The sequence below is a fragment of the Dipodomys spectabilis genome, unplaced genomic scaffold (genome assembly GCF_019054845.1).
Source record: "Dipodomys spectabilis isolate Male_0828 unplaced genomic scaffold, ASM1905484v1 ptg000099l, whole genome shotgun sequence".
NCBI lineage: Eukaryota > Metazoa > Chordata > Mammalia > Rodentia > Heteromyidae > Dipodomys > Dipodomys spectabilis.
This window is the reverse complement of record NW_024870776.1, coordinates 487,620-503,056: the sequence shown is the minus strand read 5'-3', so window position 1 is coordinate 503,056 and position 15,437 is coordinate 487,620. Positions and strand designations below refer to the sequence as shown.

At 34.6% G+C, this 15,437-nt stretch overlaps 1 protein-coding gene across 1 annotated transcript in view; it reads right to left on the bottom strand.

Moving 5' to 3' along the window:
* Positions 1–15,437, bottom strand: part of Sntg1 (syntrophin gamma 1) — a 333,558-nt gene that overhangs the window by 41,078 nt on the left and 277,043 nt on the right. Inside the window, exons 14-15 of the mRNA XM_042687069.1 lie at positions 11,947–12,099; positions 8,060–8,152 (exon numbers count right to left, since the gene is read on the bottom strand). Coding sequence (XP_042543003.1) covers positions 8,060–8,152; positions 11,947–12,099 — 246 coding nt within the window. The remainder of the gene's footprint in view (positions 1–8,059; positions 8,153–11,946; positions 12,100–15,437) is intronic.

Genomic DNA, 15,437 nt, shown 5'->3' with positions numbered 1-15,437 from the left:
CACAGATATCCAGGGATACTTTAGGTTGTCAAATATACTTAATTTTCACCAAACTAGAGCTTTCCCTCTTCATGATTGCAATGCATAAATTCACACACACACACACACACACACACACACACACACACACACACACACACCATTCAATTTTTTTGCATGTGAATGGCAATAAAAAATAAAATAAGCATAAAAAACACATAATTTGATGAAAGCTTAATCTCTCTTTTGCTCATATCCTTAGGTGATATTTTGCTCATTCACATATTCCTTTCTTACTATTTAATTCTATATGTTTGAACAGCAAGTCTGGACAAAGAGATGAGCGTTAATATCCCTGTCAGACTTCATTGCAATCCCTTGTTTTATGCAGAGATATGTCTCTCATTCCTGTCACTCAAACAGAAGTCCTCTAAGTCAGATTATTGAAAGAAGTGCTTCTGAATGAAGATTCCAGGATGAACATTACATAGAACTCTGGTCACAGAACAAAGGATGACCAAACCACCAAATGCTGGACACAAAGCAGGAGATACCATTAAATTACAGGCAGAGGCCAGGACACTAAGAAATATTTAGCTAGGTAACTGTAGCAAGAGAGATTGATGTAATTTACAATTTGAATTTTTAATATTTACCTTCAATGTGATATAATTGAAAGATTGCAGAATAGGTAACATAAGCAATAAAGTTTAATTCTAGTTTGAGAAGCTTAATGTATTCAATTTGTATTATATTTCCATAGCATATAAAATGAAATGAAAACATAGAGAGGAGAGAGAGAGAGAGAGAGAGAGAGAGAGAGAGAAAGAGAGAGAGAGAGAAACACAAAGGTCATATGCTTTTGAGAGAAACAGCATCTTGTAACTCTTTAAAATACCCAGGCCATAACAAAGACTCTTGGAAATGGAAAAGTGTAAATATAGGCCCTCTTAACTTCCTTTCAAATTTTACCCTTGAAATACTCTAAAAATCAATGTTGACTGAAAGAGTTGAAAGGCTTGTGTAGATTAAGATATTCATGAATTTTACATACTATGTGTTAACAGTGAATTTAATTCTGAAATACAATTATTTTGAAGCTGAATTATGTCTTCTAATTTTATAGAGAAAATCTGGATGACTAGAAGGAAGGTTTTTAGTTAAGGTTCTATTGTTTCTTACTACATAGAACATACATTCTTAAAATAAGGTCATCAACTTTGGCACAGTTTTTACAAACTTCCACAGACAACAACTGTAATTTACAATCAATAATGATTAATGATTGAAATATAATGAAAATACAAAATTACTGTATTAACTTTATATGGTAGATCAAATGTATAAGAAACTTGTGTTGCAACTTTATTTATTGTTTTTATATACCTGAGATGCTCATGACAACAAATTAACATGTTGTATATTAGCACTGACTCTTAGATGTCCTCTAGCATGAAGCTGTTTAAGTATTCTAAACCAGCAGCATTCAGTTTCAACTATTAAAGCGTAAAAAGGAAAAACGACCAGAATGTAACAATTTGGGTCAGCCACTGGTCCCAGGGATTCTATTAGAGAAACAGTAATAATAGGTGTAATATTCACTTTCTCTCTTGCCCAAATTCAAGACTAAAGATTTACAATGGTGATAGCTTTACAATGGCTCATTACAGATGAACAACCCCTAAACTCCAGTTATCATCATGGAGTATGTGAAATCTGGAGCAAGTTCTTACCATTTAGTGGGGTAACAAATGATGGAGAAGCCCTGGATCTGGCTGTTCAGATATCCTGGTCCTGGATGCCCTCACTTTTATTGTAACCATTAGAACTTAGAACCCTTTTGATACAAATTAAAAAATGTTCTTTCCGCTCTCCACTTTTAAGTAAAATCCTATTGTTTAAACATATTTAAAATCATTAGGAAACACAAATGTCCATTACTTCAAAGTTATCCTTCGACATCAATGCAATCTCTGCCTCAGTTGGAGTGACTGACCCTCCATAGTGTAAATTCGATATAATCAAACACACTGGAGCTTTGTCCTGTGGTGCCATTTCTTTGTGCAATTCCATCCTTCTTTGTACCTTCCCTTTCAGTCATCTAGAGCATCTTGGAGCTGTGTGGTTACACTGGGACTATTTTTCACTCTGATGCTCCTTTGACTTTTTCCTCCATACACAGTTTCTCAGGAATCTCAGAGAGGATAATGTACACTGGAGGAGAGATCCTGGTGATATATAATCTGTGTTTCATCTGGTTCACTGATCCTAGTCACACATTATTCCTTAGTTTTCTGCTCTCAAATACTACTGATCATTTCTTTCCTGTCTCAAATTCTTCTGGGTAATCTTCTATTCTTAAAATCAATCCAAGATCCTTACTGTAATACCTTTCACAGTCTGGGTCTTAGTCATCACAGACATGATTTCTCATCTTGTAGGCCTTCAAATTCTGTCCTTTCCTATCCAAAAATTTTGGTCTGTATAATTTCACCCCTTTCTTTTTTAAAGGCAACTTCTGTGACGCTTTACTTGAACATGGAAGACTAACATGTAAACAATGAGTGCAAATAAGTTTGTAAAAAATGTAATGGAAACAGGTGTATATGTTTAACTACATGGATTATGTAGGTACTCCAAAAATATATTTTGGCCCAGTTTTTGTAGAAATATTTTCTCCATGATTGAAAATACTGTGTTTTAATAATTGATTATTACCAAGACCTAGATGAGCTAAAAGAAATCACTGAACCACCCTGAAGGAAATGAAAAAAAAAATGAAACCTCTCCATACATTGCCAGTCTAAACTGAAGCAGAGTATAGCTGATCTGTGGACTCAATCAACCATGAGTGAAAAAAAAAGTGCATCAGCATTGAACATTATGAAAACTTTTTTTCCTTTCCATTGTCCTCTAAACTCCACACTGTAACAACTCTTGTTGCAGCCTTTGCTTTGTATTAGTCCTGGAACCAGTTACTGGGCAATGATCTGAGACAGCTCAAAAAGGAGTAAAATGCTGTCTAAGATGCCTTTTCCTCTCTGCAAACCAAAAGAAGTTATTTTCCCAGATGGTGAGAGGAGAAAGCAACCTGGAATTCCTCTAGCTATAGAATCCCAAAATAATCTTTTAGTTTACTTTTTCATTATTATTTATATTTATTATTATCTTTTTAATTCAGTTAAGAAATGAAAAATATGATTGCTTTTGAAAATAGCATAATGAAGCAACTCCCTTCCACCTTCTAATATACTATTAGGCCACTATCTGCTTTATACAGAGCTCAATTTGTGACTTAAGGCATAGTCCCTTTCCCTGGACCTTGTATCATAAGACCTGGGGTTTAGTTAGAGGATCTGGCCAAGATGGAGCTCAGGACAAAACATGCTCAGCTAAAGGTAATGAACAGAGCTACTGAAGTCACCCTCTCCAATACAATCATTAAAAAATTCTGCTAGACATGGATTCTGAAGAAGTCTAGAAGTCTTTGAAATTAACATCAAAATTGTAAAATAGCTGGAGACACGTATGTGTGTATGTGTGTGTATGTGCGTGTGCGCCAGAACTGGTGCTTGAACTCAGGGCCTCAGCATGATTTCTGGGCTTTTGTGCTTAAGTCTAGTGGTCTACTATTTAAGTCACAGTTCTACTTCCAGTGGTGATTAATTGGAAATAAGAGTCTCATAGTTTTGATTTGCATTTCTTTTATGGCCAGAGATGTTGAATATTTCCTCAAGTATGTATTAGCCATTATTTGAAGAGTTCTTTGGAGAAGTCTCTTTTTTTTAAGTCTTCAGCCAACTTATCAATGTGGTTGTTGTTTCTTTGAGGATTTGCTTTTGGGGGTTTAATTTTGGGGGCTCTAGGTATATTTTGATACGAGGCCCTTGTCTGTTGTATAGCTAGTAAATATCTCCCATTCTCTGGGCTTTCTTTATCTTGCCATTTATGTCCTCTGACATGCAGAAACTCTTCAGTTTAATGGGATCCCATTTATCCAGCTTTTCATTTATTTGTTGTGTTTCTGGATCCTAGGAAGTTTCAAACTGTGCCAATGAACCCTACTGTTTTCCCTGTCCCTTCCTGTAATATTTTCTGGGTAACTGATCTATATTGAGGTCTTTGGACCATTTGGAATCAATTTTGATTCAGGGTGTATATAAGAATCTAACTTCAATTTTCTATACATGTGTAGCCAATTCTCCCAGCACCATTTGTTGAAAAGGCTGTCTTTCTTCCATCCTGTGTTTTGGGCTCCCTTATCAAAGATTAAGTGGCTATAGGTCTGTGGGCTCATTTGTGGGTCTTTGATTCTATTCTATTGGTTCCCAGGCCTGTTCTTGTGACAGTACCAAGCTGTTTTTTTTCTATAGCTTTGTAATAGAGTTTGAAGTTTGGTATTAATATTCCTCTTGCACTGTTTTTCCTGCTAAGGATTATTTTTTACCACGTGGGGTCTTCTAGTATTCGTTATGAATATTTTTGGATTGCTTCTTCTATATCATTGAACAATGTTGTTGGGATTTTGATGGGTACAACCTTGAGATTCTACCTCACCCCAATTGGAATGGCCATTATCAAGAAAACTAATAATAACAGATGCTGGAAGGGATGTGGCCAAGAGAGAATGCTGCTATATTGTTTGTGGGAATGTAAACTTGTTCAACCACTCTGGAAAGTAGTATGGAAGTTCCAAAAAGACTAAACATAGAGCTTTCTTATGAACCAGCAATCCCACTCTTGGGCATTTACCCAAATGTTCACAAACCCTCCCATTCTAAAGCCAACAGCACAACCATGTAGAATTATTTACCATAGCAAAGATATGAAATCAACCCAGTAAGCTAGACCCAAAGAAACATAGGCTACATAGTTCTCCTCATTTGTGATAACTAGAATATAGCTATAAGTCTACAAGTTAATCCAATCGATAGTAAAAAAAAAAGTAATTACATGGACATGATTCATTCAATAGCATTCTAAGCATTCACACACTGAGAACAAAGCAAAGGAGGGTATTCTTAGGAGAGGATCACAATGTCTCAGTAGCTATGTGCACATGACCATATAAAATTATGCTTATTGCAAAGAACTCCAATAAATAAATACAAGAGGGTTTTTTATTATATTGTTTTCTTTTTCCTTTTCTTGTTTCTACTTTGGTTTATTCCCTAGTGTCACTGTTTTTTTTATTTCTATGCACTTTGTCTTTTTTTTTTTTTTTTTTGGTCTGTCGTGGGGCTTGAACTCTGGGCTTGGGCACTATCTGTCAACTCTTCAGCTCAAGACAAGCACTAGATAGCTTGAGCCACAGCGCCACTTCCAGTTTTCTAGTAGTTTATTGGAGATACACGTCTCATGGATTTTCCTGCCCAAGCTGGCTTTGAATTGTGATCCTCAGATCTCAGCTTCCTAAGTAGCTAGGATTAAAGGTGTGAGCAACCTGTGCCCAGCTTGCACTTTGTCTTATATATAAATTTATCTGATTTGGGGAAGGGAAGGAGAATCACAGAAATGGTGGGACAAAGGTGAACCAATTCAATGGTGATAGTCACTAGACACTATGTTGGATATTCAATATACAACTTGTAGGGTGGGAGTAGAGGTGAGAGGGAAAGTGGGAGGAAACAAGGGAGAGGGTGACACTGTTCAAAAAGAATTGTCCTCGTTACCTTACTTAGCTAACTGTAACCTCTCTGTACATCACCTTTACAATAGAATTTATTTATTTTTTTAACATTCTCACAGTCTTTCCTACCCAGGCTGACAGTGAAGTTCAATCCTCAGATCTGTCTCATGAGCAGCTAATATTACAAGTTTGAGACAATGGCACCTAGGTTGGAGATTTTTTTTAATGTTAAAAAAATGAAAACAGCCTGTTTAAATTTACATGTAACTATTAATCTTGTTTGTATTTTAAAATAATTTCAATGCCCATTCCACATAATAGGACAAGTTTCTTGTAAGTAGGTTTGGCTTGGTGTTTTGCCCAGGCTCTTTATATTTTCTGTCATGAATAACTTTTACTTTCCCTCCTATTTCTCACTCTCTGGACAATTACTACAATGGTCATTTTCATTAGAAAGTTTCTAGATTCTTTTCCTGCTGTCACGAAGTTAGACTACCTTGACCATTGATGCTTCCTTCCAATGATGGGATCAAAAAGATCAGGGAGGCCTTGAGATGTTGGACTGTCTGGCTTCTACTGGAGATATTCTCATTGTTTCACTAGAGGAATGGTAACAATTGACTTTGATTCTCCTTTCTAAGCACTCATTTCCAGCATACTCAGGACATAAATAGACAGCTATGTTGGAGAGGGTATGAGAACTATGGTTTTCTTGTTATACAAAGAGTAAACAACATGCTGAAGTGGGTTATACTAGCCTCACAAATAAACTCAGAAGAGATTTAGATAGCTAAAATCATGTTCAGATAACTGATTTCTATCTTGTTTACTAATGTAAGATTTGTTCACAGTGATGAGAAAGAGTTTGATAACAGTTCTGTGGACACTGTTTTCTTTTAAAATTATAATTTACTATCTTTCTAATCAGTTTAATATATTTCTAAAGTCAGTAAATTAATTTAATACCCAACTTGATTAATCATTAAATTAATTTATGAGACTAATTTCATACCCATGAGTTTATCCTGATTTGATGTCAGTCTCATTAAGAATCATCAAAAGAGCCACTGTTGTGTATATTTGTGTATATATTGAGTCAAATATACACTGTTGTGTATATTTAAGAGCTACTGTATATTTGAGTATCCTGCAAAGGCCACATACTGGATAGCTAACCTGACTTGCATCATTATGCAAATTAATTTCACAATGTCAAACAAAAGGTAACTTTGGCCATCCTTAGATAATATAAAATTTTGTACATGACAATCTCAATTGCTGTCTATGAAACAATAGACATTTATAGAACACCATGGGCTGTTCTTTCTACCTAAAAAGAGCTAGACTCCACTGTGAGAAGCCTATGAATCTGAACATCAAAGTATTCCCCTCTGTCTCCTATACTCCACGGCCCTCAGACATTTATGTCACTGTATTGCTTTATTTGCACTTGATTTTGAAAAATCCTGCACCTGCCTTAATTTTGAAATTAAATATGTGTTTCCTAACCAAAGATTGCCTATTAATCTTTAAGAAGGAACATTTTCATTCATACCAGACTTTGATAAAGGGGAACATGAAATGAATCCGAGGAGGAAGAAAACATCTTTTTCTGCAGCCCAGTGACTGAGTCATCCACTGCAGGGAGGGGATTAGCACTGAGTGTGGGGAATGGGGGATGGAGGAAGGAAGGAGACACAGTGGGAGACCATCACACACTGCAGGGAGAGGATTAGCATTGGCAGTTTGGGGCTACACATCTTGAGAGACCATTTCCAGTTGAATTTAGCTTTATCAGCCCATTGTTACCAAGGCTGCTTTTTTTTTTAATAACAAATAAAATGAAAGATATGACAAGCTGAAGAAATGACCTTATCATTCATTGTGCATACTTCTCAGAGAGGCATATTTTGTGGAATAGAAAATTTATGAAATTTACAAAAGCCTTACTTAGTCACATGTTCATCATAAACTTTCTGGGAAAAATCTCCTAACTTCAAAATTCTACCATTCTCTATTACTCCTAGTTATTAGTAAAGAGATGATTTTCTTAGTTTGATCCTCGAGACTGATACAGAAAACTCATAAAGGGATCCTCTATGAAATTGTAGGGGGGAGGAAATTTTTCTCATTAGTACAAATCTTTCAGAAAAGAGATAAAAAAGAAAACATATCTATCTATAGCTCTGTAAGCCTATATCTATATTTGTATTTACAAATGGAAATTGACATAAATTTACTTCAGTATAATGTTTGCTTTTGCCACATGTATTAAAACATCAAACATTTTTTCTATAAACAGATTAAAAAATAATTTATCTTCTATGAGCAAAAATGAAAAATTAAAACTTGGCACATCATGACCCATTAAAATGCTAAATAGAAGGTCTCTACTGGTTCATGAGTGAGAAAGTCAGAGTTATATTTCTCCATGCTGACCTGAGCCATTACCTTTGTTGCTGCATCAAAGCAGATAAATCCTGTGCTGAAGTCAATGGTGAGGCCCATGAGGTGACTCTCCAGCACGCATGCATAAGTCTTACACTGGACAGATGAGAGAACATCGTTAGTTTCCTAATTATTGGTATAATATCAGTATCTTGGCCTAGGTGACATCTCCTATTTTCATTTACAATACTTAAATATCAACAGTACTCACACAGCATATATAATTATTTTATCAACATCTCCATTTTAACAATTCAGAAGCTGAGAATATTCTTTGACTTCTCCAAGCGTATTCAGGGAGAGGTTTCCAATCATGCTCTGCACTTTGCTATGTTTTTATATTGTGCAAAAACTGTACCTCTTTGACAAATAAAAAACATGTTTATAGCCAGGCATTGGTGGCTTATGCCTGTAATCCTAGCTACTCAGGAGGCTGAGATCTGAGGATCATTGTTAGAAGCCAACCTAGGCAGGAATGTGCATGAGACTCTTATATTTAATTAACTACTGAAAAAGGAAGTGGTGCTGTAGTTCAACGTGGTAGAACACTACCTTGAGTGAAAAAGCTCAGGAACAAGTCCCAGGCCAAGTGTTCAAGCCTCATGACTGACAAAAACAAAACAAAACAAAACAAAAACAGAAAAAAGCAAAACAAACAAAAATGCTTGGATTTTTTTTTTTTTTAATTTGAGTATTTTGGTAATCCTGGGGGATTGCATTTGTGCCTTGAGTTTGCAAGAAAAGCCGTCTATCACTGAGTTATGCCTTAGTCCTTTTACTTTTGTTGTTTTGTTTTTTCACAAATACCATTTTATGCTTTTGCCTAGGCTAGCCATAAAATGTAATCCTTCTATCTTCGCTACATGAGTAGGTAAGATTACAGACATGTGCCACCATGGTTGGATTGATTTTAATACAATCTTCCTAGAATTTTTGCCAGAGTTGATTTCAAACTGCAATCCTTGTTTCTTTGTCTCCTGAGTGACTGGAATTATATAGGTAGGGGTGTGTGTGTGTGTGTGTGTGTGTGTGTGTGTGTGTGTGTTCTTATGCACATGTGTATTTGTGTTTATATATTATTCTATCCATTGCATCTTAATTTATTTAGTTTAATTTATATTATTTTGTTTTATACATCATCCCACTAAGACTGGCATCTAACAATCTTCATGCTCCAGCCTTCTCACAACCAGGATTACGTGTATGCAATACCATATTCCAGATCCAGCTCTCTTCACTATTTTGGTAATTTAATTGGTCCAAAATTTTGGAGCTGAGGCACAATTGTAATATCATCTAGCTTTATAAGAATACATTTGCACTAAAACAAGAGAGAATTATTGTTAAAGAACAAGATCTGAAATCCTCAGCTTATGAATTTCATGGATATTACTTAAAAAGAATGCTGATTCATGCAAATCACAATACACAGGTTCAGCAATCAAGACAGAAAAGTCATGCTAACATTAGGCCTCAAAGTTTTTCCATATGGCACAAACTATCAACAAACGCATTTTCACTTACTGAAAAGAACAATGAACAAATGTAACCTGGCTGACAGCTCAGGGGTGGAACACTTGTCTAGGATGTCTAGGGCCTCAAGTTCCATTACCAACACCACATAACACCAAACAATGAGTTTTCTCATTGGTGTCAGATTATTTTAATATTACTTGTATGAATATTTTGAGAACATCAATAAATACGGAGATTAAAACAAATGATATGAAAGATGTAAAATGATTTGGGGTTTATATTCAAAATATTCAATCCTCTATCCATAGATTGATTTTATTTGAAGTTAAAAATTAAACTATAATGGGCTATTCAATTGATAAAGTGTACTGATAGTTCACATTAAGATGGAGTGATATATCTCAAGCACAATGTTAATAACATCCTATATGTATTATTTGTTTTTGTAGTTTGAGTTATATAAATATATTAAATCAATCATATTGTGACTATAATCATTGCTAAATATATCAAGTTGCCTTCACCAGAAAGCAATTATTTATGTGTTTAAAGTCTAATTGGCATAGAAAATTATATCCATGCCAAATTATCCATTTGGCTTTAAATCTTTTAAAACAGTAGATTAAAATACATTTAATGGTTCTCTAGACTGCATTGGGGCATAATTTTATTTGCTTAATACACAGGCATCTTCCATGCTCAAATCTAACCATTAGTACTTTATTAAAGCTACTATCAACACTAAGGAATGTTCAAGGCTAAACAATTTACTCTTAATTAGGCTTAATTGTTTGCTATTTTCAAGTATTGTCATTTAAAAAAGAATATTTAAGGTGAAAGCTATTTGCTGTAGTGACTTCAATTTTTCTCATTAAGCTTAGCATTATGCTAGGGGAAATGTAACATTTTATTTATACAACTTGCTACTTTCTTTCAATATTCATTATGTTTTTCAGGTTTTAAAGTGTTTATTTAAATGCCATTATGAAATGTTTCAGAAATACATTTCCCTGGATCATGCAAATAAATATGCTGATATTTATATAAATATGAAATGAATTAGAGATTCTAAACAATCTGAAAATTTATAAAGAAACTGGCTAGAAACTCTCTATCCTCTTTTAAGTCTTCTTAATGAAATCCAATTCTAGTCCTACCAGCTAAAACCAATTTCAAAGTAAAAGTAAATTTACTTATGAATTCATCAATACTGAGTCAATTCATTATTCCTCTTCATACTTATTTTAAAAAGGGCAAATATTTCTTCTTTTTTCCGTTTTGAAAATATTAGTTTATTTTAAATAAGCAAAAATTAATAATGCATAGGAGTTTCATTATGGAATTCCACTGATGTACTCTATGTACTTGGAGCAAGCTTATCTTATCTGATGTTTCCCTACTTCCCCGCCCTTTTTTTGTTTGTTTTTTCAGTGTTTGGGAGGTTCATTATGCTGTCTTTGTTTTTTTCAGTGTTTGGGAGGTTCATTATGCTGTCTTTTTACACATGTATAACTGCTTCTAATCTGTATTACCCGCCTTCCCTCTATTTTACTTTTGTACCAACTACAGTGACAGATAAATATTGAAAATGTAAAGGATAATCATAATTCTTCATATACATATACTCATATATCAGATATTAAAGCAATAATACTACCTAAATATTTAGCAAGTGAGTGCAAATTTCTGCTATAGCAATAAAGAGGCATAAAAAAAAACCTATAGAGGAGAAGGGAAATAACAAAATGCTTAAGTAAGAAACAAAAGACCTATAGAAAAGCTAAAAGCTAAAAGAAAAACAGTAAATCAAATATTTGTTTTTCACTTCTGATAGTGCAAAGAATGTACACATGTCACTGCAGTGCAAGACAGAGTGGAGGCAGGCCTAAAACAACAAAAACAGTAGAAGGCTTTATTATTTACTGAGGTGGAAAGAGGGGAGAGGTAGTATGGGTTGTTATGGAAGAAGGTGGCTATCAGGGGGCAGATACAAAGGCTTAAGCTTTAGAACAAGTTTCACCCTCTGTATAAGGTTGATGAAGTGCACAGATGAAAGAAGCACTTTCTTAAAGGAATATTAATGTCAGCAAATGAAGAATATATGAAGACAGCAGGTGTAGAATGATCATGATTGGAGAACAGGATACAACCTTGTAAACTACAAAAAATGGAGCATTTCTATATAATCTTCATATTAGAGCAACATGTCACCAAGTGCTATTTGGTAAGATACTTTAAAAGGATAAAATGGTAGAAATTTTAAAATGTTTTTCAGAGATACCTTGTCATTCATTTATTTGAATGTTCTTGAGACAGAGGCCAACCTTCTCAGAAAGCTGTTGAGTTTCTATTAGAACTCTAGAGGAAGAATCATGCAACTCTGAGCCCCAAAGGTCTATGTTCCACACCCTCACCTGTATCCGCTCCACTTCTAGAAAGGTGGCTGTTTGGAAGGCTCTCTCCCACTGGGCAAGGTCGCACTCTAACTCCACAGAGAAATAGAGGTCCTCTCCAGACTCAGATTGCACAGTGAAGCAGTGTTTCCTCCGGTCCAGCAGATCACTATCCTGATGAAAACCTGGAGTTACACATACTGGCATACATCAAATAATGCTGACAAGGCCAGACCTTACATCAGTGTTAACTAATGCAAGATGCAGATTCTATAATCAAAAGCCTGGTCTGTAACACAGAGAAAAGGTCTCTGCCATCAATTCTTAAAGCCATGTAACTTCTAAAGCATAAAATACATGAAACCTAGTTTATGATTGTTGAAAGAGATGACATACAATCTCCTCTTTTCCTCATAGAGCTGTCAGGCTGTGGAAATTAAATAATGCTTATGATCGTGTAGGCAACTTTTAAAGAGTTTTTTTTCTAAGCATACAAGAGATTTGCTGAGTCGATATCGTAGCTGCTTTAAGAATCCTAAAACCATGAAATGCATCTAATTTGCCTCCTGCAATTATGTGGCATTTTTCTTTAAAGATCACAATTCTCTTGCTTATGCAATTGTATTTCTTTAAGTAATAAAACAAAAACAAAAAACAAAAATAAAAACATACTTTGACACTATTAATTTCTGGCTATTCCACCAAGTTTTTCACTGCAATATTGGCCCATTCCAATGTATTTTAATTCCAATGTGTTTTTCAATTTCAGAAATATTAAAATATGGAAAATATTCAAGCAAATAATTCATTAAGGAAACTTAATGTCACCTATTATGTGTGTGTATATATATATATATGTATATATATATATATATATATATATATACATAGAGAGAGAGAGAGAGGGAGAGAGAGAGAATGAGAGTGCTAAAATCATCAAGAAATTAGTCATTAGTGTTTTTATTTATTTTCTTTGACATAAGTATGCATGCATGGAAATATGTCATCATTAAACATTGGAAATGTTAAAGAGAAGTCTTCTTTGGCAGTGATTTGAAATAATTGCTTCTTTTATCCTCCTTGGAGTCTTGTAAATTCTAGAAGGAAGCTAACAAAAAAGTCACTTGCTTTTAATAGTACAGAATGAACTAATACAACATTGATACTCACTAGTCACTGTATTGGAAATGAACATTACAACTTGGGGGAAAGGGAAGTAGGAAAGGGTAAGTGGGAGAAAATGAGGGTAGGGGTAAGGGTGTTTAAAAAAGAAATGTACTCATTACCTTACTTAAATAATTGTAACCACCCTATTCATCACCTATGCAATAAAGATTAAAAACAAAAAAGATTCTGGATTCTGTGGGTCAGAAACTAAGATAGGAAAGTGTGAGGACAGTTTGGGCCTCAGGGCATCAGCAACAAAGCAGGGCTGCCTGATGTCTAGGGCTACAGTGACTAAAGGACTGTTTATTCAATGTCTAAAGAAAAAAATTATAAATACATTAAAATCAACAGCAAGAAGGATAACACCACTTGTGTCCCTATCTTGGGGTTCATTTCAGTTAGCATCATCTTATATGGTCACATGTACATAGCTAAACATATACTAGTTATTGCAAATAAGGAAAGCCATGGGACCTATGTTTCTTTGGGTCTGGCTTACTTCACTTAATATAATTTTTTTCAAAATCTTTCCATTTCCTAAAAAAATGGGGCCATGTTATTCTTTCTGATGGAGGCATAGAATTCCATTGTATAAATATATACCACGTTTTCTTGATCCATTCATTTACTGAGGAGAATCTAGATTGGTTCCATATCTTAGCTATGGTGAATAATGCTACAATAAACATAGATGTGCTGGTAGCTTTGGTATAACCTTGTTTGTGATCCTTTGGGTAAATGCCCAAAAGAAGGATTGCTGGGTCTTAAGGGAGCTCTATGTGAGTCTTTTGAGGAACCTCCATACTGCTTTCCAAAGTGTTTGAACAAGTTTACACTCCCACCAACAATGCATTAGGATTTCCTTTTGGCCACATCCCCTCCAGCATCAGTTGTTATCAGATTTCTTGATTATAGCCATTCTACCTGGGGTGAGGTGGAATCTCAATGTTGTCTTGGCTTACACTTCTTTTATGGCTTGAGAAGTTGAGTATTTCTTTATTTGTCTACTGGCTATTCTTATTTCCTCTTCAGAGAAGTCTCTCTTTAAGTCTTTAGCCCACTTATTTATTGGGCAGTTATTTCTTTGAGGATTTTTTGTTGGGGGATTTATTTTGTTTTGAGTTCTAAGTATATTTTATATATGAGACCCTTGTCCATTCTATAGATAGTAAAATCTTCTCCCAATCCATGGGCTTTCTATTGATCTTGCTAGTTATGTCCTTTGCCATGCAGAAGCTCTGCAGTTTCATGCAATCCAATTTGTCTAAAGTTTCTTTGATTTGTTGTGTTTCTGGGCTCTATTAGGAAAATTCTGGCCTGTGCTAAGAAGCCCTAGAGTTTCTCCTATTCCTTCCTGTAATATTTTCAGGGTGTTTTCTTTTATTTCAAGGTCTTTGATCCATTTGGAGTTGATTCTGGTACAGAATAATATATGGGGATCTAGCTTTAGTTTTCTATAGATGTTTAATCAATCTTGCCAGCACCATTTACTGAAGAGGCTATCTTTCTTCCATTCTATTTTTTTGTTTCTTTCACATGTTCGTCCCCCATGGTATAACCCTTGTTTTCACTGTATTTGATTCTGGTGCTTTGCATCTTGTATATACATTTTTCTAATTTGGGGATGGGAAGGGAAATAACAAAATGCTGAAACAAGGATAAGGGTTGACCCATTGTAACAATGATATGTACAAGACTCTATGTTGAACATGAATTTTACACCTTCAGGGGAGGAGGAGTTGGGGAGGTGGGGAGGGAAGGGATTGTAGGAGAAAAACAAAGGAGGAGTTAACAATACTTGATAGGAAATATGTTCATTACCTTACTCATGTAACTGTAACCCTTCTGTACAGTATTTCTTACAATTAATAATATATATATGAAAAAAGAAAAAATTCTCATGTACTTGCTCCCAGTAGATGTTCAGAAAATATACTTTTTAATTGCAATTTTCCTACTTTTATAAAAGGAGAAAAATGCAGACATCATATCTTGTGAATACAGTCCAAATATAAATAGATCATAAGATTACTTGATAATTTGGAGGTTTTACTTTCTAGGGAGAATGTCAGTGACAGAGGATCTAAATACTCACACAAATAAAAATGCTAGTACACATTATTATACATATCATTATAAAAATAATCATGTGGTTATTACATTACTATATCAGAAAAAGTGAGCTTTAGGAAGAAAATATTAATCAGTGGCTGGAAAATGAGATTGATGTTAAAATGGAAATCAAGAATGAATTCTTCAGTAAAATGATATAAACAAAAGACAATGAAGCAAGTGTGAAAGAGTAGAACATTCTAGAAACTCACAGGAGGAAAGCTACTAAGAGT